Genomic DNA, 26,859 nt, shown 5'->3' with positions numbered 1-26,859 from the left:
AATTTCTAATACGCACATAACTTCGAAAAATCAGAGGTACGTGCCTGGGATTTGAACCTCGGACCCATCGATCGAGAGGCCGAGTTTCTTAACCACTAGGCTATCACTGCCCAAGAGACGTATTCTAGAGGTATTTTCCTGTCGCGCGTGCACTTGAACGGATCGAAATCGCACACAAGTCTCTTGAGTCGTATCTTTTACACGCACAAAGGTCCCGAAGAGACTGCAGCCGATTAATTTAAACGTATGCATGAGTCACGCGTGCGGAGCTAAAACTGCGTTACAGGATAAAATCCCGTGACAAGGTTTATCCTACGCTAAGATAAATTAGGTAATTAGGTATAATAAACGCCTATATATATTCATTTTACCAAGTGTAAGACAGACTTCTATGACTTCCACAAAAGGGAAAACCAAAATATGTACTCGTATGTAAACGATTCCTTGTAACATAAATAATAGTTTTGTATAAATTAAGTTTAAATGAATATGAAAGGTATTTAAAGTTCTTAAACACAATCTTAAGTCTTATTTTCTCCTCAGGTCCTCGTGGTGCAACACGTGGATGTCTGCATGTTCTCCAACGGCAAGTTCAAGAATGTGGTGGCGCTGGTCAGAGGCACCGGCACTCCTGTCATGCCTGGGCAAAGCCACACGGATACCTACACCCTAACACCGCACAGAGGTAAGGATTGATAAAAATATTTTATCTTAACAGATACGTAAGAGTTTCCACAGAATTAAATTTCGTTTGACGTATGGATACGTAAAAAGTAGGATGAAATGCTTCGTGTAAATAGACAGACTGACCGGTAAATCTCTTTTATTTTTTTTCGAACTTGGCTAACACACTGTCGTGTATGTATGTATTAAATTACGAGAAGGTTGAATAGTCAATAATATTATTTATTCTTATGTTCAGCCTAAAAACAATTATACAGTTTTTTTAGATATTTTAGTCTGAAAATGGTTTCGAAAACTTTAAGGCTGTTACTTAATAATTTATTGGAAACAATTTGAAATACCATATATTATGTGATTTATCTATCACGTACACAAGTATTTGAAATTATTGATTCTTATTTCTTTGTCTATTTTTCCTAAAAAATGGTATATCTAACAAACAGCTGTTACCTAAATTCATAATTTAATTTACGTTCTTGGACTATTTCATCTCTACCTTTTTGTTACGCCAATTTATTTCAGTCTGTGTTTGAAGTATCTTGTTATATTCGCATGCACAAACTTTGTTAATGGATCGAAAGATGAATAGGTCCATAAATTACAATTCAAAGCTCGGCGTAGAGCGCTTTAATACGATTCAGTGACCTTGAACTACATCGATGATTGCTGATCTCTGATGCAACTGTATTACAAACGACTTTTTTACTAGTATCGAGGCAGAAATACCAACCTTTGACCTTTTAACAATAAATGTAAAAATGTGTGACGTAAAAAGTTTATTCCATACTGCACCATAAATATAGGCTTAACAATAAGTTTATCTTTCACAGGTGTCACTAAAAACTGGATAGCTCTTGAGGATTCCTACTCAAAATCTGGAGCGAGCCTCGCATCTACGATCCTTTGCCTCTCCAACTCGCCAGAGGATCGAAACGTCTTTGCCATCTACGTTTCGTACTATGTCAAAGTGAAACTAACGCTAAGTGCGATGGGTGGAGAATTATCAGCAAAACTCCCATTCACGCTCACACATTCCTGTATAAACGAGGCTCCGACTGACAGCGTGACAGAGGAAGCAACCCACAAAATGATCCTCGAAGGCAAAGAGAACAGCGAAGAAGAAGACAGCAAAGAAATACAGAAAGAGAAAGAGAACAAACAAAATAACAATGGTGAGGAGAATCCACCAACGATTGGTGATGACGGCGAAGTGAAGTCTCCAGAAGACCACAGATGTGTTGCCGATGTCCTCGTGAATATAGAGAACAAAATAAGCGACAGGCCTAAGAAATTCGAGGGTCAGACCGAAGTACGCAACGTGAAACCCAACGATGAGGAACTGGATCTGATAGTCAAGTACCCGGGTACTGATACGTGATCCGACGAGGAAGTCGGTGATACCGGACAGGGTGGTACAAAGACTGAAAGTTCTAATGATGTGAAATTTAAAAATGCAATTAAAACATGTAAAACAGAGGTCCAAATGCACAAAGGTGGTTTTACAGAGAATTTGAGAAGAGCCGTGTGTTGTATTGATAGGCGACGACAGTCTTAGTTTGATGAATTGTTGGACTAAATAGTGTAAATAAAGTGTTTAGTTCTAAGAATGTATCTAGATAAAAATAATGTAATATACTAATAAAAATAGTCATCCTTTATGTAAGTGAACATTTTAAAGATTTTTGAAATATGCCAAATTGGTTCCATACTTCCTTCATTGTAAAATTCATCCAAGACTACTTTGATATGAATATGACAACTTTGATATGAATATTAGTTACCGAATTTACTATTATAAATATTTTTCTATAATACAGTACTATGAAACTATGGAAAACTAGAGACTGCATCGCTATTTGTATTTGACAAAGTTTCGTCAAATCATCAAATCAAATCAAATCAATTTTTTTATTCAAAATAGATTCTTTACAGAGTACTTTTTGAATGTCAATACAACTACCACCACTTCACAAGGTGTTTCGTTATGGAGAAGAAGCGGCGAAAGGAACTCCATAACACACATCTTTTAAAGAAAAAAAAATTTGACAACTTTTCATTTCATAATGTTTTCCAACATGCCTTTGAATTGAGAAATATCAAAGTTCAAAGCCAGGCAACCACAAATTAAGTTATATTTAAAAATAACAACACCTATTCAATCCCGCGCTGCCACCTAGCTTTTTGATTTTTTCTCGGTAACCTTAGATATTTTCGGGGTAAACTTATACCAATCTCATTCCTTGTAAAATCATAGTTACCTTGCCGTGAAATTTTATTAATTGAAGTTATAAAATTTGTTCATCCACTTATAAGATAAATACATTTTATCGTATGCTTAAATGAGTTAATTAAAAGGTTAAACGTAAACAGTAAATATTGATGAAGCTCAAAATTTCTGTCCATTCATCGCTGAGCATTAATGAAGATAAATCGACTGATGACAACCGCAGTTGATACTGTTATTTGTATGCTCTGTATTTTTATCTGTTTTGATATTTTACGCAGATTATACTTTGTAAAATATTTCGTATTTTACAGATAGGTAGGTACTAAATCATTATGTAAAGTTTTATTCTACTTTTTATGGCGAAGTATTATATTTTTTTCTAAAAGAAGAAGTATTTAGTTATCGAGCTATTTAAATTATTTTACAGTAGATTTTTTTTGTGACTTCGTTTTTCTTGTCACACGTGCTTACGCAGGCGCGTGTCACACAGGTACGCATAAATTAACTGCAGTTTTTCAGTCTTAGACATTAGTAAATGTACATGCGGGCGTAAGCACGCACGACAGGAACAGCGCCCTTAACGAGTAATCCTAAATATTAGCAATTGTAATGTTATTCAATATAGAAACTATTTTAATTTATAGCGAAAATATTAGCGAAATATATAAATCTATGTTATTAACATATTTGTTGTATTGTTATATTTTTTTACAGTTTATGAAACAATTTATTGCAGTTTTGTTGTTCTTCGTATGATCTTATTTACAGTATTATTTATTTTTAATAATCAAAATTATGCACATGACGTAACTTATACCGGCTGTATTTTTTCTAATATTTGTGCACAGCATGCAATGATAATTATATATAAAAAAAAAACATTTTTTTACTAAGAAAATTACATATAACGTTGCTTTTCTCGTAACTTCCAGGAGCCTACTGAGCAAAGTATGAATAATTAAATTTGTCAAAAAGCCTAAGGAACTTTACGCTTAGTTTGACATGTAATTTTCTGAGTTGTAATTACCCATTATTTTAATGTCCTTTCTTTTCCATGCTATGATTGACTTTTTGACATACATATTAAACCTTGATGATACTTTTCCTCTCAATATCCCGTCTATTACAGTTGAACCTCTCCGTCATATGATGATTAGTATTGTCCATTCATATTATTATAAACTAATGTAAATAATATTAAGGGATACAAAGTTATTAATGGCAAATGTAATTGTAATGGCTTTTATAGCATATTTTACAATGTTTTCCTATTTATATCACTGGTTTTAAATAAATATAAATTACGTAGCAAATTCGGAATTTTTGAAATTCAAACAGACATATTTTCAATATTTATGTCATCATTAAGGTTTCTAAGTTACTCGTTTTATTTAATATTAAAATTACGCCAGTAGTTAATCTAAAATAATAATATTAAAAGACATTCTAAAATCCCAAAGACGCCAAAATTCATAAATACATAAACCGTATATCACACAGATTTACGCCAACACAACTTACTCGTAGGCCAGGGACAAACTGTAAATAGGTTTTTATATTTAAAATCAAATGTATATAACAATATTTATAAATGAATAGGTACCGTAAGGAAGTCTTGTAAATATTGACCTAAAAGGCCCATTTCCTGTCACACAGGCATGTGTCGCGGATCAGGTCCGCATGCGGACTTGCGTCCTACGTTTCATACATTTTCCTGTCACGCGTTCTACTAGCACACATGCGACGAAACTGTAGCGACTTAATTTACGCGTGCAGGTACGACATGTGTGACAGGAAAAAGGCGCTAAGAGTAATTTACTCACATTGTTATATAGAATTGCATTTTCATTGTGTAAAGGTAACACGAATTGACCGTCTAGTCATTAAATTGTGTATTAATTAGTGGATTTAATTATCAACATTTCGATTATATACCCCCGGACTTCGGGATAAGCCTGAATGGATATTACGCTTACTAAATTGTAGCCGGTGTTAGAGATAATCAAAATTAGTTTTTAGAGACATTTTGTAGTGATTTCCTATCTATTTGTAACTTCACTGTAAGATATATTTTATTCTTATTTAACTTACACTGGTTTAATGTTATATTAAGACGTGTGATGTAGAAATTGAATTCTAATTTGATGTGTAAGTTGTAATAGACTACTAAGCCCTTGCAACACGATTAAATATTGAACTTGTATTGAAGAGTTGTTTTATTCTTATTAATTTCTTAATAGCTTTTGCTGGTAGGTGAAGGTGGTAGAACTCTTTGTGGTTGGACTCTGCCACACCTTTTTCTACCTACTAACGACAGTGTTAAGCGCTGCTGTGTTCTTGTTTCAAGGGTGTGGTAAAGGAGACATACTTTTCCGAGGCAGCTTAGTCCTCAGGGGCAGCGACGCATCTGTGGTCTCAAGTAGGAATCTTATCCTATCTGGGGTTGATTACAAATGTCCATGGGTCGCAGAAGCCACTTACCATCGCATGGACTACAAGCGCGTCTGCTACTCCTAAAATAAAAATGCGCACGTTATGGTATCAACGACATATTGTTAGCAGTTCTGATATAAGGTTGCAATGAGCTAGATTTATTTTGAGACGTTCCATCTTAATCCTCACAAGAAGCAACGCATCTGTGATGCGCGAAGATAGGATACATGAGAACTCTTGACATGAAGTTAGTTTCAGATGTCGATGATCAGTGGCCGTTTAAGATCTGATGATCTGCATACCTACTCAATTTTTTATTTACATCCACGAGGGTCTTCATTCATTAATATTTGAAGGTACCAGACCAGATATTCCTTCTACGTATTAAGTACTATGTTTAGTAAGTTTGTGGCTTATACAGGAAAAGATACCATTAAAGTATCTTCAGACTAATGACGGTTCTTGATTAGACCTTTGTAACTTTGGATCGCACTCCTCTTGAATAACAATAGCTTGGAGATCCAAACCAATTATCATGTTGGATCGTGTGACGACAAGAATTCTAATATTCCAAGAGTTTTGTAATAGAAAACTATATTAATTAGAATACGTCGACCCGCGTGGCGGAGCGGTCACCATACCGGTCTGACGCGCAAAGGGTTCCGGGTTCAATCCCCGGCCAGATATCTGAGTGATCAATTTAGATGTCTGTACTGGGTGTGGGTGTGTGTGTATTCGTTTTTGTGTGTGACCGTGGTACCCACGATACAGGGAATCCTAGTGTAGGGCTGCGAATCTAGAAAGCGTTTACTAACTTTGAGGACTAAGCTACATAGCCTTAAAGAAACTAAATAAGTAAAGCTGCAACCAAACCAAAATAAAAGTATGTAATTGTTTTACGAGAAAGAAATCCTCAAAACACATGACCTTTGGGGTAAAAATGTTCGCTTCGGATGCTGTTTATCGATATTTTGGATCGCAATGGCTTATGTTGTATTAAATCGATCCAGGTACAAACCCAACCAAATTCATACGATCCCCCGATTCCGCCGCTGCGCGGCATTTGTTTCGACCGCTCGACATGCCGCTCCGCTCGCCTGCACCGCCCACCGCGCCGCTCGTAGCTGTGGTCAGCTTCATACATTGTCCTACATTTTTTTTCGCCTCTCAACGCTCACCGCGCCGCTCGCCGCGCCGTTGTTGGCTATGGCCAGGCGGTTACAGTCACATTAGAAATAACAATAAACAAATAATAATTTCGAAAAGTGTGTTTGATCCAGACGATTCCTACCGACAGGATTGGAGGATCCGATGGATAGGTAACTATTTCACTCATTGCAACCCAAAGGATAGTTTTTGGCAACTTAATTTTTGTTATGCTAATATTCAATAGGATTTTATTTCTAACCGATTCTAACCGATCATAATTTTGTATCGAATCCACGATATATGATTGTATCAATACAAAAATGGTATGGATTGTTTCCTTTTATATCGATTCACTTGAGTATCGACACGGATCGAGCATCCCTATCTTGGGGGAGATCTTAGGGGACCGGCTTATACGACCACGTAACACAAGGATGACCCAGTTCAGAGCAATACTCCTGCACTCCTCTTATACCACTTTGGTAGAACACCCTACTTTATTAGAATTGAAAAAATAGGAAATATGAAATTTAGTTATATACTAGTAATTATGGAATGAATTTTAATATTTCATTTATTTATATTTATTACTTTAATATTAAGTATAAGAAACCATTAATAAATAAAGTTGTGGATTTAGTAAAAATAAATAGCCTATATACTTCCTTAGCGCTTTGACTATCTTCATTTTAAATTTGATCAAAATCCCTTCAATGGTTTATCCGTGAAAGTAGTACAGATAGTTACTATCGCATTCATTACTATGGTATAACATATCAAATAAGTTTATGTTATACGATGATTTATTCCATTTTCAACAATTTGAGAACATCTAACATCGGCTTTGTGCCATGACAGGCCACATGTTAATTAATCCCGATTAATTTAATATTTAATTCCATTACTACATTTATTTTTAAAGGTAGTAGAACAATTTGTGGTTCGACTATGGAGGCACCACAGCCACACCTCTTTCAACGTAATAACAGTGTTAAGCGCTGCTATGTTCTTTTTGAAGGGTGTGGTGAGGAAGACATACTTTTCTGTCATTTCAACTTAGTCTCCAGAGGTAGCCACGCATCTGTGACCAACCTCATATATGAGCCCATTATGTTATCTTATCTGAGGTTGATTACAAATAACCAGGCACGGTAGTAGTAACTTACCCTACAAAAAGTACCAGGCCTCCTGATGTTGTGAAGAGACTATACTTAACTTAAAAAGGATTGCGGTCAATACTATAAAGTCACTACATAACCACAGAGTATCGTTGTATAACTAAAACATAAATACACCATTTAGGTAAAAGGTCTCAAAATAAGAACTTGTTTGTTCGTAACTTCGAACCCCTGTGGAACAGAGGCGTACGTGGAGTCGCAAACTTTCTGTACACAGTTAAAACTTTCGCTACCGAGTTAGTCGCGGCTGCTTCATTTATTTCTGTTTTCAGTATAAATATTTACTCCTAGAGTATTTTTATGTTTAAGTTATTTTTTTTATATTTCATAACTTTTTTTATTAACTTTTTGAACGTAGAACCTTCGCGATTCGACTCCGGAGGCACTACCGCTACGCCTGTTTCTGCTTATAAAGGGAATGTTAAGCGCTGCTGTGTTCTGGTTTGAAGGGTGGTAAGGGAGACAAATTTATTTGCGGCGTTCCAACTTTGTACTCAAGGGTATTCATGCTCATGTGGCTAACTTTAGGTAGAACACACATAACGAAGAACACACAAACACACACACTTAAAGGTGGTAGAACCCTTTGTGGTTCGACTTCGGCGGCACGACCGCCACACCTATTTCAGCCTCATAACAGCAGTGTTAAGTGCTGCTGTGTTCCGGTTTGAAAGGTGTGGTAATGGACACATACTTTTCCGAGGCGTTCCAGCTTAGTCCTCAGGGGTGCCTTTGTGGCTGACCTCAGGTAGGAATACCTAATCCTATCTGGGGTTGACTACAAATGTCCATGGGCGGCAGTAGCCACTTACTATCAGGAGGACTGCATGCTCGTCTGCTACTCCTATATGATAAAAAAACACACCATGCCGGTCTGACGCGCAAAGGATTCCGGGTTCTATCCTCAGACATCTGAATGATGAAGTTGGATACCCGTTCTGGATCTGGGTATTTGTGTATTCGTCGTTGTGTGTGTTTATGGCGCCCACAACACCGGGAATCCTTGTGTGGAGCTATCGTTTTTGTTGGTACTTCAATAAAAATATTATACCCCGTTGTATCTAAAAACTACTCTGACCTAGTGAAGCCTACATAATGAAACGCTACATATATGTTTGTATATCATATAAAAAAATGATTGATAATATTTTTGATCATACATGACACGGTCAGGGAGTGTAACGTTCGATCGAGGATCGCTTATTAATAATTCAACAGATCGCCCGACCGTCCGGCTCGAAGGACCAAATGATATTCAGATGTTTAATATTGAACCCAATGTTTTCAATATTGGATACTTTGAAGCGCTTTCAATATCGTTCTTTGTGGAATTTTATTCTACTTGTACAACAATGGAATATATTTAATCTTTCTTTTTAGGGTTCCGTACTAAAGGGGTAAAAACGGAACGCTATTACTAAGACTCCGCTGTCTGTCCGTCTGTCACAGGGTTTTATTTCTTGAACCGTGATAACAATTGATTTTTTACAAAGTTTTTATAACGGAAGCCTCGATATACCAAAATGTCCAAAAACATGTGAAATTTTGGTGATATGGAACCCTCCCTGTACGGTTCGGGTCGTACTTCACTAATTCTTTATTATTCGTACTTATTTATGTAAGTAATGTTTTTAGTATATTTACACATATCAAGCGACGAAGATTTCTTATAATAAGATAGTACCCATGGGTGTATTATAAATATAATATTATTCATGTTATATATACTGTTAAAAGTGCACGCTTACCCAGTGTTGACCAATCTCCAATTTCAGGTCTGCTGGAAGAAATTTCTTTAGAAATAAGCAGTGCCTTTGCACTAAATTTTAGATATAGCTCTCTTTTGTGTTATATATTTGTGTGCATAAATAAATAAATAATATATTAAATTAGGAGTCTATCCAGTTTCTATGTCTATAGATCTCGCTGATTATACATTCGTCAAAGGTTAAAGAACATTTACTTTGATGATAAACATAAATAGAAAGAAAATGAAAAGGCACAGAAGGCCAGAAACGAGAGGGTCAGTTTGTTTCAGTATTCAAGGTTGCCGTGAACATCGATAACTGAAAAGGTTAAGTGACGCAAGCATAATTGAATAGGGCTGTCACTGGCCTAGAAGTTAAAGGTTTCATTCATATTAAATTTGTGTTTTTTTTGCTTATTGGTTATGGGTTGACGATGATGATAATTATGAATTGGAAATATACTTTAGAAAGTAGTAGAGCCCTTTGTGGTTGACTCCGCCAGCACCACACCTATTTGGCGAATATCAGCAGTGTTAAGCGCTGAGTTCTGGTTTGGTGTGGTAAGCATAGATTAGTAAAGATACTTCGCCGCCTTAAAATTGAATGAAGCCACAAATGGCTTATTAGTAAGTTCTTTTTTTGAATTCTTGACAAATAAAAACATGTTTACAGAAAATTTACGAATAAATACCTAATACTGCGTAATTTACATAATAAATAAATAATTATTTCAAATATTTTAGGGACATTTTAACACGGGGACGTACCAAAACTTTTTTAAAACAACTTTTGCAATTCTCAAAACTGGGTGCATTTTCTTGTTAGGAGTGAGTAATCTTTACTAATCTATGGTGGTAAGAGAGACATACTTTTTAAGGCATTCCACAACTGTCCATGGCTACCATGACTATAGTGGACTGCAAATTCATCTGCTACTCCTATATTATAAAAAAAAAAAAACATTATTTCTATTTTACCCAACCCGACTGTTGTTCAATAAGAAATTAAGGCCCTTCCTAAATGATATATATTTCAAGAATATGGTATAATATAAGAGTTGGAGTTTGGAGTTCAAGTTAAAATAGGTTCCGTGAGCCGTAAATTTAAGATCGTAGTTATCCCTTAAAGTTCATGTCAGGGAACGGGGTGATAAAGACTTTGGAATTCTGCAAGCGAAGCGGATTTAAACTTTAAGTATTAATAGAAATTTAAGGATAAAATTTATCTTTTAAAGTTGTGGACGTTCACTGAGTTATGAAGTGGCCATCTTAATCTTCAGGAGTAACGCATCTCTGGGGGGTTACTATTAAAATAATATTGTTTTAAGAGATGCTTAAAATAATATTATATTAATCATACTTTTACTTTTTTGCAGGAAATTTAACTTTTTAAGCAAAATATGACAATTTCAGTTGGTTTATACAATCGATAGCGAAAAATTAATAAGGGTTTAAGTTTGTTCAACTTTGTATGACGGAATATTTTACTGTTAAGGAGGAAATCAAACTTTCCTGAACTATGATGGTTTTTAAAGGATGGGGGTCATTGGGGGTAGGCGCCCTGATAGGGGGGCTAAAACCTGTTCTATATGGAATTGGTCACAGATATTCTTAGGCGGCAGTGCACTTAGTATAGACTGGATTGCATGCTGGGTTGACACTTGAATCTCATAAAATAATATAATAAATAATTAATTTAAATAAGTAGTTGCAAACGTTCTCTGTAATATACTTTTTCTTTAAAAGTAATAAAATGTTTTTATTAGTACTTAGTTTTCTTTAAAAACTGTTTTATATGTATACATTACGATAAATCGGACGGGCTACATGGTGGAAAGCAGTCACCGTCGCCTATGAACATTTGCTACACCAGAGGAGTCGCCAATGCATCGCCGGCTTTGAAGGAGAGCTGATTTTGCACTCTTCTTGATGAACCCCATATAATAGCGCTCAGGGAATACCTCAGGAGGAAGTTTATTCCACATTTTCAAACTCAACCTTCAGTTCAGTTTACTCAAACTTCAGTTGTGTCTATCTTACGTAACTTCCGTAACCGGCGCGCGATATTTCCGTTTCTCGCTGAAAATAGGTTGAAAATTGCTTACTGAAACAGATTATCTGTGTCTCCTATCGCAACAAAACTATAATACACTAGGGGTGCCTGCGGCTTCGCCCGCATTTTAAAGAAATAATATGATATACATAAAACAGAAAATTTGTACCATTTGCATTGGAATGACAGTGGTGCCATCTGTCGAAAATTGATCTTACCAACTCCCAAAACCTCGTGGGATCTTGGACAACAACTTTGCTAAAGATCATCACTTGATCAAATGTATAGTTTCTGATTCTATAACTACTTACGAATTAAAAATTAATTAAAAAAACCTTTTCCCACGGACTAAATTGTGAATCTAAACCATTCTCAAGTCCCCTTGAACACACACTACAAATTTCATCAAAATCAGTCCAGGCGTTTAGAAGGAGTTCAGTGACATACACACGCACATAAGAAATATATAAAGATAACCTTGTAAGTAAATAGTATTGTGTCATAAAACTTGATGGTAAAAAACCAATACATTTACAGTATATTTCCATAGCAAATATATTAATATTTTGATTATCATGTCACAACATTGGATTATGACGTCATAGAAACCCATAAAAATATCGTAGTCGACCTAATTAACTACCATAAATTGTTAAACCTTATCAGTTACGCTGTTACGTTCAAAATGTTATGAAAATGACGTCAATCAGTTGATGTACTTTGTTTTCATAATAAGTTTAACCTTGACAAAAATAATGTAGTGATTGCTTTTCCAGTTTCAGAAAACTGTACACCAAAGGCATGACATACCGCCTAAGTTTTAAATTATTTCGAAAGATAATATGTGAAACATACCAACCAATAGTTGACGACTTTGGCCTAAAACCCTTCATGAGTACTTCATTGCAGAACAATCTGGCAAAGCGCTTACCATACCTGAAGGTAGATTCCGGCTTCGATTATGTAAATTATGACTTTTATTTCTAGGTCTGAGTGATTGAGTGCCAGTGGCACCCAGTAAATCTAGGATCTAGTATTGGTGAAACTATGACTGTAAAAAGTGTCTTTTTTTTAAATAAGACTAGAGCGCGACAGAGGAATAATAACCAATTGAAAAATTGGTGTATATCGTTGAAGCTAAACAACGTAGGTATGGCTTGTTGTCACAGCTGTCACCCACAACCAAATTCGCAATACGCACCCCGTTGCGAGGTACATTGTAAATTACAATTTCGCATGAACATGACGTCATAAGCTGCCAGGTGCAGGCTAAGCCGCAAAATGATGACGGTTGTGTATCATCACGCGATTCTGTCCGCTATTACTAAAGGTAAAAGGATTGATGTCGTGTGTTACATGGCTTTGCAAAGTAGCCTCAAACCGCAGTTATAAGTTTACGGGCGTATAGGTTTATCAAATGAGTTTTTTTATAATATTTAAATGTGTAGATATAGTAAAGCGACGTGCAATCCTTCAGAAGATAAGTGGTAACTGCAGCCACTTAACATCTGCAATGATTCCCAGATAAGATTGGAGACCTGATGGTAGGTGCGTTGCTAACCCTAAGGGTTATATTGCAAAGCTTATACTTACATTTCCCTTTATGAACCTTTATTTTACCTTTATTTTTACTTATTTACTTTATTTGCTTTGAACCAGAACACAGCAGCCCTTAACACTGCTGTTGTCTCCGGAGTTATATATTTTGAAGGTGGTAGAACTCTTTGTGGTTCGACTCCGGCGGCACCACCGCCACACCTATTTCTACCTAATAACAGCCGAGTTAGGCGCTGCTGTGTTCTGGTTTGAAGGGTGTGGTAAGGGAGATAGACTTTTCCGAGGCGTTCCAGCTTAGTCCTTAGGGGTAGCGTCGCATCTGTGGCCGAACTCAGGTAGGAAGTAAGGAAGGAGCTCAGTAGATTACAGATGTCCATGTGCGGTAGCCACTTACCATCAGGTGGACTGGATGCTCGTCTGCTACTGCGATATTAATTATAATAGATATATGAACATGGGCTGACATGAAGAAACATGTGAAAGTAGGAAGCAACCTTTTACATTATAATTTCTTGACTTGAAAACTAAAGTTATTGTTTTATGTAAATTAAAGGCATGCCAACCAAGTTGACTTACAACGATGTTACCCAAATGGGAGCGACAAGAGGCAAATTGCTGTAGGGCATAAGGGTTCTTGTAAAGTAGAGCAGATTTTACATTGTTATTGCTTAACAAGCATTCATTCTATTTAACTCCTTAGGGCACAATATTTCAAAAATCCTGTCTCAGTCACATAAGGACTTTTGTGGAAAGTTACTTTTAGGGCCATCAGAATAAGCTTTGCTCCATATGTCAGTCAGGCAGAATTCATTTTATTAAGAAGTTACTTGAAATTAATCTTATTGTTATAAATTAATTAATAAGCAAATGTATTAATAAAGAAAACTAGAAACCGTGACATAAATATCAACTTTTTCAAAAAGAGTCTCCTTTGAGCATGAAAGAGGTTTTGACCTTATACTACTGATTTATAGGCTTTACATACTAAGAGACCTTATTTAGAGAACTTACAGATATGTAGATTTATATAAGACTCATTTAAATTCATTTTTGCGCACATAAGTTTGAAAATTTAGAAGTGCGGGCCTGGGATTTGAATCCGGAACACTTAGGTTATTCTTTTTACCCTCTACGAAATAATCACTAACAATTCTTGGCTAGACCCTTTACTCCGGTCGCGTTCCTTTGGAGATCCCGGAGTCCTCTACGCAGCGCCGAGGACGGTCACCGGGGGGGTTTTAGTGCGGTAAAAGTCCCACATAACCCGTCGACGCTCCCACGGCGTCGTGTTCCTTTTGAAGGTTTCCCCCTCGTCAACAAAAAAAAAGCCCTATTACCGGCCCTAAGACCTAAAGGCCCTAGACCGACCACCACAGCACCAGAGATCGTCACAAACAACCTTTAACTAATCGACCGTTCACCACTTCGTTTGTTAATCTCTAGAGGTAACTGATCACCATCAGTAATGGGTATGTAAATCACTTAATCCATGCAGTCGGCAATTTGGCAATTTTCTCTTATCTACGTGACGCAGACGAGACTATGATACCAAAATTGGTTTTTGAAATGTTATTTGGATATAACTTTCAGTAATTTGCCTTTATAACCTAGGATTTTATGGTTTCTCTTATCTGTTAAGCTAAGTTTAACAACCTTTTCAATATTGCTTTGTTTTGGCTTGATCTAGGCGCGTAACGGTTGCCGTGTCAGCCGTATCAATGATACGGAGCCCCATGGAATGGAAACATGGAATACAGCGGCGTCGGATGTAAGCAAAATTTTCTAATTTCTTACAGACAAATTAACTTAAACAAGTACGGCCGTACTTATCGAAATTGGTCGACTATTTTAATGTTATAAAAAGCGCCCCACGTGCCTTAAGAAAGTTTCACTTAGAAAGTTGTGAAAAGAAAATGTTATTACTTAGTTCTCCCCAAACAAATTTTGATACAGGGCCGATAAGGAGCACTGACTTGACAGTAAGACACTTAAATTACATGTAAATCTTTTGCATCCCATTGCTGGGCATGGGTCTGCTCACTAGTGCCCTGAAACCTCCACTAATCAGCTCCATTGTGGTGGAGAAAAGTACGGTGTTTAGATGTCAAATGATTTTAAATAGCCCATATGGTATCCAACAAGTCATGAATACGGCAGATTATTATCTTTTCAGTTTAAAACAGATTTTACAATAACAACATTTACTGTTATTGTCATTGTAACCACAATATAAAGTACAAATCAATCAAGTTCAATAACAAATCGCAACTATACCAAACAATTATTCTATTTACTTCATTCACCTGTACTATAATGGGAATCGGAAAATGTATTAAAGTATTTCTCCAGCCCCATCAATCAATATTGGAAGCTTCAAAGACCCTCGGGTTGTAAGGGATTATACGTAGACGCGGATTGGGTCAAATGGCACTTCATTCTTACGACCTCGCCCTAACCTTGAGTGAAGTTTGTGGTGCCATTTGCACTAATCTAACGAAACCTCACCAATAATGTTAAATCCGTCAAGCCGTTTGCGCTACAGGCATACATACATGCATACTTACGTACATATATGCATTCATGTGTACATTGACTCTAAAGAACATCACCTTCCACAATCAGTTAATTAAGACGTCAATTGTCTGAAACGCCTTGTGGAAGCTCAATAACAAATCGCAACTATACCAAACAATAATTCTATTACCTTATTCAATTTAGTAGAAGATCCGAAGCTAAGTCGAACTGGACCGAGCTGATAATAGAATGAAACTCATTTTATGACGAAATTAGTACATTGGGTAATACATTAAAAATGGGTTTGCTAAAAAAATCCTGGACAGGATAATTTTAATTATTTTTTGAAAAATTAATTTTCATTTTGCAGACAACCCTATATCAACGTGTTCACAATAAAACAGCGCTTCTACTGATATAAAATTTTATCTATTATCATCATGAGTGAAAGTAGTTGCCAGCGAAACACCTGTTTATATCTGACAACCCAGTAGTTCGTCCACGTAAATAATAGGCAACCCAAAGCCTGCACATTCTGTATGTTTTTAACATTCACTCAGAATAGAATTTTCTTATTATCTTGATGTTGCAAAATTTAATTTTCAATTAAATTTTAATTTTTCAAAAAATAATTAAAATTATCCTGTCCAGGATTTTTTTAGCAAACCCATGTTTAATGTATTACCCAATGTACTAATTTCATTATAAAATGAGTTTCATTCTATTATCAGCTCGGTCCAGTTCGATTTAGCTTCGGATCTTAGACCAATTGTACTATAATGGAAATCAGAAAATAGATTAAAGTATTTCTCTGGCACCATCAATATTGAAAGCTTGAAAGACCCTCGGATTGTAAGGGTGATTATACGTAGACGCGGATTGAGTCAAATGGCACTACATTTTTACGACCTCGCCCTAACCTTGAGTAAAGTTTGTGGTCCATTTGCACTAATCCAACAAAACCTCATAAATATGTTAAATCCGTCAAGCCGTTTGAGCTCCAGGGCGAAACAAGATATAAGACATACATACATGCATACATACATACGTACGTACATACATACGCATAAACATTACCCTCCGCAGTCATCTAAAAACGCCTTATAAAAGTTCAATTACAAATTGCAACTATACTAAACAATAATTCTATCTCATCATTCACCTGTACTCGGAAAAGTGTAGGAAATCGGAAAATGTATTAAATTCGAAGAATGTATTGAAGTACTTCTACAGCATATCAATCAATATTCAAAGCTTCAAAGACCCTCAGGTTTTAAGGGTGATTATACGTAGATGCGGATTGGGTCAAATGGTACTTCATTCATACGACCTCGCCCTAACCTTGAGTAATGGTTTGTGGTGCAATTTCCACTAATTATGTCAAGTATTTCAGTCAACCATCTTGCTATGTACTCGATGGTAAGTGCCATTTATAGCCCGACAAACTTCGGTGTTAATTTTTCGTAAACCTCCCTCGTGTCCTCAGGTAGCAACATAATACATAAGTGGCCGTATCAGGTAGCCCTGGGAAATGGCCATGGGTGGCAATAGCCACTTACCATCAGGTGGACTGCGTACACATTTAGTACGTCCATTTAAAAAAAGTCCATCACTTGCAGTAATAGTCCGATCAAGTTAGACAATTGAAATAGCAAAAAATCCGGGAAAGCTGAATTTTCGTAGAGACCTTAGGTTTACCATTACAAATAAAGTGTCAAGAGTCCCCATCGATCCGACGTGTGCGTCGGCAATTATTCGGGGTCAAACGTCAAAATTTTAGGTTTTTTGGATTTTTCTCAAAAACGGTAAGTTTTATCGAAAAATACCTCAGGCCAAAGTTGTAGCTCTTAAAATTCTCTATAAAATGTTGCTTATAATTTTTTTCTCTAAAACCAATAATTATTCAGATATTATTGGATCTTGGATATAATCGATCGATCGATCTTGGATCTTGGATCTTGGATCGATGGGGACTTTTGACACTTTATTTGTAATGGTAAACCCAAGGTCTCTACAAAAAATTGGCTTTCCCGGAATTTTAGCTATTTGACCACTATTTTTATGACTAACTTGACCGGGCTATGAGCACTTCAAATAATGTAACCATGACAAAAACAAACCATAAAAGTTTAGCGACATGCATACATATAAAGCAGATGGGTTCAAACTTTGCCCAATTTGCGACACCTGAAAATTTAAATTTCCCTTAAAATTTCCGTCTCGTCACACATGTTATCAAATATGTAACACCTACTCGCTTCATGTCGAATTTTGAACATCCCTTCAAGGTAATTTATAATATTATATGACTTTTGTATCCCGACATTATGTAAATGAACAAGTTAATAAACGACATTAAATTAACAACATTAGCAACATTAACAATATATTTTAGCTTTTGAAAACATAACTTCATCATCCATCATCATGGTAGAAGATCCCGATATAGGACGACCTTCACCGAGCTGCTTAAGCAGCAGATGAAACGTTTTTTATATCAAATTAAATATGTCAAAAAGTATATTCAAAATGGGTTGACTAAAAAATTTCAGGCCAGAATATGATTTTTATTTAATAAAAAAAAAACTTAAACATTTCACTAGTCTGATTTTTTGGACAAATTACATACCAATCGATGTGCACTCACACAAATGCAAAGCTCAGCTGAGGCCTCGCGGATTATACTATAATTTAGGTCATAGTCCATCCCGCTGGAAAACTCAAAACAAAAAAGTTTTCTTGATATTTTCCTTCGCCAAAGTTAAAGCAAGTGATAAATATATTAAGTTCAATACGCACATAACTTAAGAAATTCTAAGGCGTTCCTGGGATTCGAACGTCGGACCCCTGATCGAGTGATCGAGAATTTCAACCACTATCACTACGTATAAATAGTATACTAGATAATTAGTATAAATTATAAAATGTCTTTTAAATTCTAAATACTTAAGTACCATACATTTTATTGATACAACATCGTTTTTTTAAGGTGGTAGAACCCTATGTGGTTCGACTCCGGCGGCACCACCGCCACACCTATTTCTACCTAATAACAGCAGTGCTAGGCGCTGCTATGTTCCGTTTTGAAGGGTGTGGTAAGGGAAACAGACTTTTCTGAGGCGTTCCAGCTTAGTCCTCAGGGGAAGCGGGGCATCTGTGGCCGACCTCAGGTAGGAATATCCTCTCTGGGGTTGATTACAGATGTCCATGGGTGGCAGTAGCCACTAACCATCAGATGGACCGCATACTCTTCTGCTACTCCCGTGTTAAAAAAAATAGTTAAATTTGGTACAAAACCTCAATTATCCTTAGAAAGTTGAAAACCAAATGATTCATCTTATAGGCGGCGATCATAAATCAGGCTGTTGTGTTCAATTTGAGAGGATTTCCCAAAGGTCATCAATCAACGAAACCTTTCAGCTTTGTTGTGTGAATAAAGGTGATTATCGAATGTGAAACGGGCCTAATGTGCTGAAACTTTCGTTTTCCTTCAATTACCTTTAGAGTTTGCTTGCAAAATTGTATTTAGTAATTCTGTTCTAACTTCACGCTTTGAAACAAACTTTAACGCTTTTATTTTGCAACATTCCTAATGATAACAGGCTCACGAAACATTCCAAGTTAGTCGTTAAGGAGAGTGAGTTATAATGCGAACATAATTACGTATAGCGTTCAAAATTGATCTTTATAGTGGCATTATACAATCACAAGTTAGATTAAGCGTTCAAATTTAGTCTTAAAGCAGACTGTTTATCACTAACTTGTAAAGGATACCTAGATATTCCATACGTTACTTACTCGTAACGTCGATTCAGACATATATTAAAATAGGTTCATAAACGGCGAAGTTATGGCTGTTATATTTACATGGGTGGAGGAGTTCCCCTCATTTTCTCCAGAACCCATCGATGGATTCTAACCATATTTAAATGAGACCAATTTCCAGCTCGTCCCTACACAATAAAAAAAGAATTATTAAAATCGGTTCACTCACGGCGGAGTAATTCGTGTACATACATAAAAAAAAAACAGATACCGGCCGAATTGATAACCACCTCCTTTTTGAAGTCGGTTAAAAATAGCATCGCAATTCCAAATTGAGTAATTATATTAAGCATTATATGACTTTTAAATAGTTGAGATATTTACATAACGTTTTCCTTACTTAACCAAAATTTATAGCTCTTAGGCATCGTAGCAGGTTGTCATATTTCGGGCGCGGTACTAGTGATAGTAGTGGTCCACTGGGTTATCGTAACATGGGGGTACATGTTTAATTCCCATCTGGCTTGCTGTACTTTTCTAGGAATAAAAAGTGGTATTTGGGATGATTTACTCAAATATTATTATATATTTTTATACACTAAAAGATACAATAATCTGAAATACTCACCATATTGCTTTCATTACAAATTTTATTATAATAGTAAACATTTTAAAACGTCAATTCACAAATGACACAAATTCTATGAATCATAACGATAAAAAAGACTAGCAAATAAAAAGGCACAGACGGCATGTGTGAATCAGCCATCCGAGCAGCCCAGACGCAGGGGGCAAACTGAAAATCAGAGCCACGACGCAGTTTACCTGCACGTGGCACATGCTGAGTTTGTCCATTTTCGTGGTCGTTGCAACACATATTATTGTAATAATTGATTGTACATTTTATTGTCCTTTTGTTGTTGTTTTTTTTTTTTTATTTTTTTGTTTTATGTATATATTTTTTATTTTTTTTGTTTTTTTTCTATAATATTATCTCATTTGTGTTGCAATTATCCGAATAAATGTTTCTTTCTTTCTTTCTTTCATCGCACATGTAATGGATGTGAAACTTCTTAAAAAACGTGAATCATTAAAAAAAAACACGAACAGAAAATTTCGGGCTAATGTAGACCATAGTGATCACTTGATCACTTACCATCAGATGGACTGCATACTCTCTTGTTACTTCCATTTTACAAAAAAGATATACCAAACGCGCTGTAACAATATACGAAACAAAAGGGAATAAACAATCACACTCAGCCGCTCCCTCACGGCATTTTACTATTGTACATAGCCCCCAGCACTTCCAGCTGAGTTCTTGTTTGGGATGCTGTTTGAATCGAGAAAAATCGTTATTTATGTTTTTTATTGCCGCTACGAAACGCTACGATAAAAGCTACGAATTTCTATCTTAGGAGGCTTAATACTTTTTGGGGGAAGTCGAATAGCAATATGTTTCGTTAGCTAAATTGCTAATCGTAATGTTCGTATGTTTTTGTAACCAAATAGTCCTTTTCAGCCCCTTAGGGTTTGTTTAAATTGCTTATGCTTGAAGCGTCTTTAACAACATTACAGCTACAGTTGATTATAAAACAACCAATGACTGTACCCTTACCATGAGTTTTCAAAACATCCCACAATTTTACGTTACGTTTACTCAATCCATTATTCTGTTCAGTTTGCTTCAGTAGAATGAGTAAACGTAACAATAAGTGTGTGCTCAAGTGACGATGAACTTTTTGTCTACCTCTCATGTTCGCAAAAAAGAGAGACAAAACATAAAGCGCCATTTTGTCAATTTAGACATTTAATGTTACTGACACTATAGTTCTGTTAAAATCCGCTAGGGGCGCCGATTGTGAATTGTATGGGCAAATACGTAAACAAATACCAAAACAGTCATATTTGTCAAAACGTAAAAACTCATGGTAAGGGTACTGACCCTGAGTCGACTACAAAATGAAAATAACTCTGACATTTTCACTGTTTCCATCCTAAAACAATAATTTCCTATTTAGGAATTTACTCCATAACATAGACAAATTTGGAAATATGGAAACATGAATATGGAAACGTGTTCCCAACAATTATACGAGTAAGGAAACAAACATTAGACAAACAACTCGTAGTAACACTCATTGTTTGACAAACATTTGTCAAACAATGAGAAAGAGGAACGATAACCGTATAACATTTACGCCCAAACTATGGATGTAAATTGGTCAATAACACCATGACCATAAAAATATAAAGAACATAACATCCATAAAAGGCGGTTTTCACAATAAAAAGGAATGTAACGTATTTATTTTGTCTCTTGGAAAATCGCCAGTTACAATATTTTTTTCTTTATTTACTGTCAGACCTCAAACTATAAAATAACCTAGTAGGTTGCTCTTTTTTAAATTATTTAATGTATCTATTTTTTATCGCTTTATACTTCTGGTAAATTTGATTTATTATATGTACAAAGTAAGTAGTATAGTAAGTAGTAAGTAAGTAAGTAGAATAGTAAATTATTATTGGAATGTATCCAATAAAAGAAGGAACGTATTACTAATTTTTTCATTGAAATTTTAAAATATTCGTGCCAGTGGAGCGAATTGGAGTGGAATGGAGCGGAGTGGAGTGGAGTGGAGCGGAGCGGAGAGGAGTGGAGTGGTCTCAGATCCCGGGTCTCAGGTTTTCGGATTCCGGTATAAATCTCAATTCTTAAGTCTTAAGTCTTAGGCTCTCAGACCTTCTTTATTTTTTTCAGATTCTACAAACCTGAAAATAAGGTAAACAAATTGTATACTCCAACCCTATTAGCTTTCTGATATATAAGAAAGTTACATTATCGCATACTCCCCCGAAATCAGGGTTTAAGCGATTTTTTGTAATTACATTGCGAGGATTAGGAACTTGTTACACCGGCTTACCTCACCTTGATTACATCCGAAATTTACTTTCGCTTTAGCTCGGACTTTGCGGCAAAATTACAAAGGTTAATGTGAAAGAAAGTACAAGTAATTTGATGTTATAACAGCTTTTATCCTCAATTTAGCCCTTAGGGGATTAATTTTTGAAATCATTTTTAAGGTGGTGTTCTATGTTATGAGAAAGTCAGTCTGTGTTATGAGATGAGGAACTCATTTGAAAAAAAATCATGCAACCCGCCAAAGTTAGTTAGTTAATGTTTGAATAAAAATATAAATTTATAAATGAACTGTGACAAAATGAAGGTTTAATCTTATAATCTTAACATAATTGAAGATGGTAGCACACTCTGTATTCTATTCCGCAGTCACTACCTATTTCTGCTAATAACAATAGTGTTGAGCTGCTGTGTTCTTGTTTGAAGAATGCAGTAAGAGACATACTTATTGAAGGCTTACGAACTTATTTAACTGGGATTGATTACACATGTCCATGGGCACTTGCCACTTACCATCATTTGGACGGCATGCTCGTCTGCTACCCTTATTAACACGCTTTTTAATACGCTTTTATATTAGCTTGGGTTGTATGTATGAATGTATGTACGTAACAGTAACGGAATCTTTGAACCCGATTTCTATCCACTTTGAACGTTGAGTTTAATTCAAAATTTTGAATAATTATCAAAAACCGATGACAATACTCGATTTTAATAATTTTGTACCATTGTCCTTATCATCATCCTCAGGATTAACGATTTTCGAGGCAAGATTGTTCAAGCGCCTTAGACAAAGTTCATCGCAAGTTACTAGATTGAAAATAATTATTGCTTTTTAGTTTCAATAAGGCGTAACTGTTATAGCGTGATTTTTATTTTAGAAAATAATAATGTTATTTCCCTATAACTCAAATGTTCTGAAACATATAATGCCCTCTTGTAGAATGATTTTTAGGATTCCGTACTCAAAGGGTACATGTCAACATCCTCAGGCTTAACGATTTTCGAGGCGAGGCGATTTACAGTTGGTTCCAGTAAAAATAGTATAATACTTTTAGAAACGATTTATGATAAATGTTCTAGCATAACATCGACTACTAACCATGAATAGTAAATTATTCAAATTCAGTATTACAATAACAAACAATATAGGTAGTTAGAAAACAATCAATTCTCATTTTAATTGATAAATGGTTTGGGTGTTTATGTATGTGTATGGGTGATGTGTGTCCATGACATTAACAGCCAGAATACGCAATATTCTATATGTATTGCTTATTGTTTGATGTATAGTCAAATTTGGCTCAATTCCAGTTTCATAGAGACTATGAAATTTTGTCGCCAATTAATGAAGAGATTTGGAACGTACAAGATGAAATGTATCTGGATTTGTTGGTTTAGCAAACGTATTATAATGACAAAGGAATATTAATGCTGTTGTAATGAATACTTGTTAAATTGTAGTAGAACCCTTCGTAGCGTGACTTCAGACAATATACCTACTTTTACCTTATTTCAACAATGTAAGTTCTTACCTATTTTTGTTTTGTTTTTGACATAAAATACCGCGTCCAGCGCTAATGTTTTTGATGCCTATAATTGGATTACTTGTTATGCAATTATTCCAACACCCGTGACGCCGTGACGTAGGTACTAGAACGCACCAACAGTGCGATCTAGAAGTCAACCATATTCCAACCTACCAGCCGAACAGGTGCAGCTTTTTTTATATATTTGTTATTTACGCATACACAATACAGATATAAGAAAAAAATATAGCAATAGCAGTTTTTTAATATAGGAGCAGTAGGCGAGTAAACTAGATGGTAAATGGCTACTACCGCCTATAGACATTCTTCGGCCACAGATGCGCCGCTACCCCTGAAGACTAAGCTGGAACTCCCCGGAAAAGTGTGTCTCCCTTACGCACACCCTTTGAAGCAGAATATAGCAGCGCTTAGCACTGCTGTTATGAGGCAGAAGTATGTGTATATTACAATAAATATATAAAAACAACCACAACGCAACAAAACTCTTTCTCCCTAACAAAAAAGAAAAAATGCGTCAGTAAACTTCAATAAATAATAAATGTACTTGGCCAAAGTTTCGTTCCCATTTTTTGTTATTACAATAAACGGTGCTACTCGAGCAAACACCTGAAAATCGATTACCCGTCAATTATTATTTAATATCCAGAGACTAATAGCACTTAGTGGATTAATTTGTCGTAGTTTTTCCTGCCTTTTCAATATAAGGAAAATTATGTACTTAAATAGGTGTTTGTTTATATGAACGGTATCTGAAATTAGGTTATGTATTTGAAAAGCAACCTGTATCGTTTAACCAGGGTGGTACCGCTTCACCCATTTCTAGAAAGAAGCAGATCTTAGTTTCAGTTTAAGGGTGTTTAAACCGTGTACCGACTAACTTACATATGAGGCGGTCATCTTAGTTCACAAGGTTTTAGGTACAACCCTATATGGAATTGTTCTCACTTCAGTGACCACTAACCATTAGATGGACTGTAAAATGTTGTTACTCCAATGTAATAACAAAGAAATCGTTATATTACTTTTACATATTGATGTAAGCCTTGCAGAACTTTTATTTTATATCTTCATTAATATTTCTGCTCAATCATACACACACATCTCAACAGCACGCAAGACACAAATCACAGTAACACATTAGGCACGTGCGTAGACTACACGGCACCGCGTGGCGTCCCGCGGGGTAACACAGAACCGCACTTGAGATATTACCACACTAGTGTTTTTTATACAGGTTACTTTATTTTCTGAAAATATTCATTGTTTCGTTATGTAGCAGCACATAACAGCACTAATACGCTGCTGTGTTTCGGGTTTAAAAGGTATGTTAATTTAGACACTTACACAAGAAATCTAATTATATATAACTCAAAGGTGCCTGACTGACATAGTGATCTATCAACCCACAGCCCAAACCACTGGACGGATCGGGCTGAAATTTGGCAAGCAGGTAGATGTTATGACGTAGACATCAGCAAGAAAGGATTTTGTTCAATTCTACCCCCAAGGGGATAAAATAGGGGATGAAAATCTTACTTCCTGACGCGAGCGAAGCCGCGGGCAAAAGCTCGTTCCAATATAAAGACAGTAACGAAACTACGATCCATTTCTGGTGGAATCACAATATTTTTTATGTACGGCAGTGATTTTTTTACGAACAGATGGACTACTTATTTGCCATTTCTATATCTTAACAAAAAAAAACTGATGATGCTTACTTTCTAACTACAATATCTATGCTATGAAAATAATTGTACACACATCTCAACAGCACGCAAGACACAAATCACAATAACACATTAGGCACGTGCGTAGACTACACGGCACCGCGTGGCGTCCCGCGGGGTAACACAGAACCGCACTTGAGATATTACGACTAGTGTGTAGTATTGATGTTTTTTTATTTAGGTTAATTTATTTTCTACAGAATCTTGGTTTAAGAACATCTTAGTAGTCTAGTTGCTATGAACACACACAATGATTACAAAAGACCCAAACCTCGACCAGAAACTGCTAAATTACTAATTACAGCTAAATTAATTTGCCTGGCTGAAAATTGAAGAACAGGTACTTCGACTTTGATGAACACCACTATTTTTATTTCTAGAACAACAGTATAATACACTCTTGTGTTCTAGTTTGAAAGCTGTAAGGCACTTGATGTGTTTCCACTTAGATCCCAGCGAAAACAACGTATTTACGACCAACTTCAGATAGAATTGCAATTCTATTTGGGATTTACTACAAGTGTCCGCTGGCGGCACTGAATTTACGAACGAAGGAACATTTAGCTCGTGTTACTTCAATTCCATTAAAAGGATGATCGTCCTTAGGTATTCTGTAAGAAGTTGGTTACTGTAATGTATTAGGAATGACCCCTTAAAATCAGGTGAACAGCATATAACTTACACAAAAATAACTAACATATGATTATATAAACAAAATTAAAAAAAATAAAAAAAATCTCAAAGCTATGTGAAGTTTACCAATACGCACTTGGCCAGCGCGGTGGACTATGACCTAAACCTTCTCATTATGAGGAGACCCGTGCCCAGCAGTGGGACAATAATGGATTGATGATGATGATGACGATGAACTATACAGTAGCATTTACATTTCTCCCAAGGTATTCTGGTCTTTGTAAAAAATCCAGTTTATTTTTTAACAATACCCTTTTAACTTCAATTGATTTAAATGAACTCAGGAGGCTCTTACAAAACTCGGCTTGGACTGCTTACGATAACAACTTAATTGATTTCAGGGTATTTATAACATTACTCAGCTAAAAACTGAGTACTGAAAAGAAATAAAGTGTCCTTAACTCGTTTTTGAGCCTTACTCAAAAAGCTCATAGAAAAATCTTTTTCATTTGCTTTCTTCTTATTATTATAGTGAAATGCTACATGTGCGATTAGGTCAACAAATTAAATCAAACTTCTTAAATAGTCTTTCTGTTTCAGCGAATGTAGAATGCCTCTTGCCCTTAATACCACTTTTATTTTTACCTATTACGGAATGCTTCATGAACTAGCAGTAACCTTTTACCTGAGATTACTGCGTAACATGTCACATATAAGTAACA

The 26,859-nt window shown here is 35.7% G+C and overlaps 1 protein-coding gene across 1 annotated transcript in view; it reads left to right on the top strand.

Moving 5' to 3' along the window:
• Positions 1 to 2,418, top strand: part of LOC140746960 (arrestin homolog) — a 77,757-nt gene extending 75,339 nt beyond the window's left edge. Inside the window, exons 10-11 of the mRNA XM_073079156.1 lie at positions 544 to 685; positions 1,515 to 2,418. Of these exons, the coding sequence (XP_072935257.1) occupies positions 544 to 685; positions 1,515 to 2,062 (690 nt within the window). The 3' untranslated portion in view covers positions 2,063 to 2,418. The remainder of the gene's footprint in view (positions 1 to 543; positions 686 to 1,514) is intronic.
• The last annotated feature ends 24,441 nt before the right edge of the window (positions 2,419 to 26,859 follow it).

Source organism: Epargyreus clarus, unplaced genomic scaffold (genome assembly GCF_041222505.1).
Source record: "Epargyreus clarus isolate Ecla_fem2 unplaced genomic scaffold, WU_Ecla_fem_2.2 ptg000014l, whole genome shotgun sequence".
NCBI lineage: Eukaryota > Metazoa > Arthropoda > Insecta > Lepidoptera > Hesperiidae > Epargyreus > Epargyreus clarus.
Note: the sequence above shows the minus strand (reverse complement) of the source record. Positions and strands in the feature narration are given on the sequence as shown.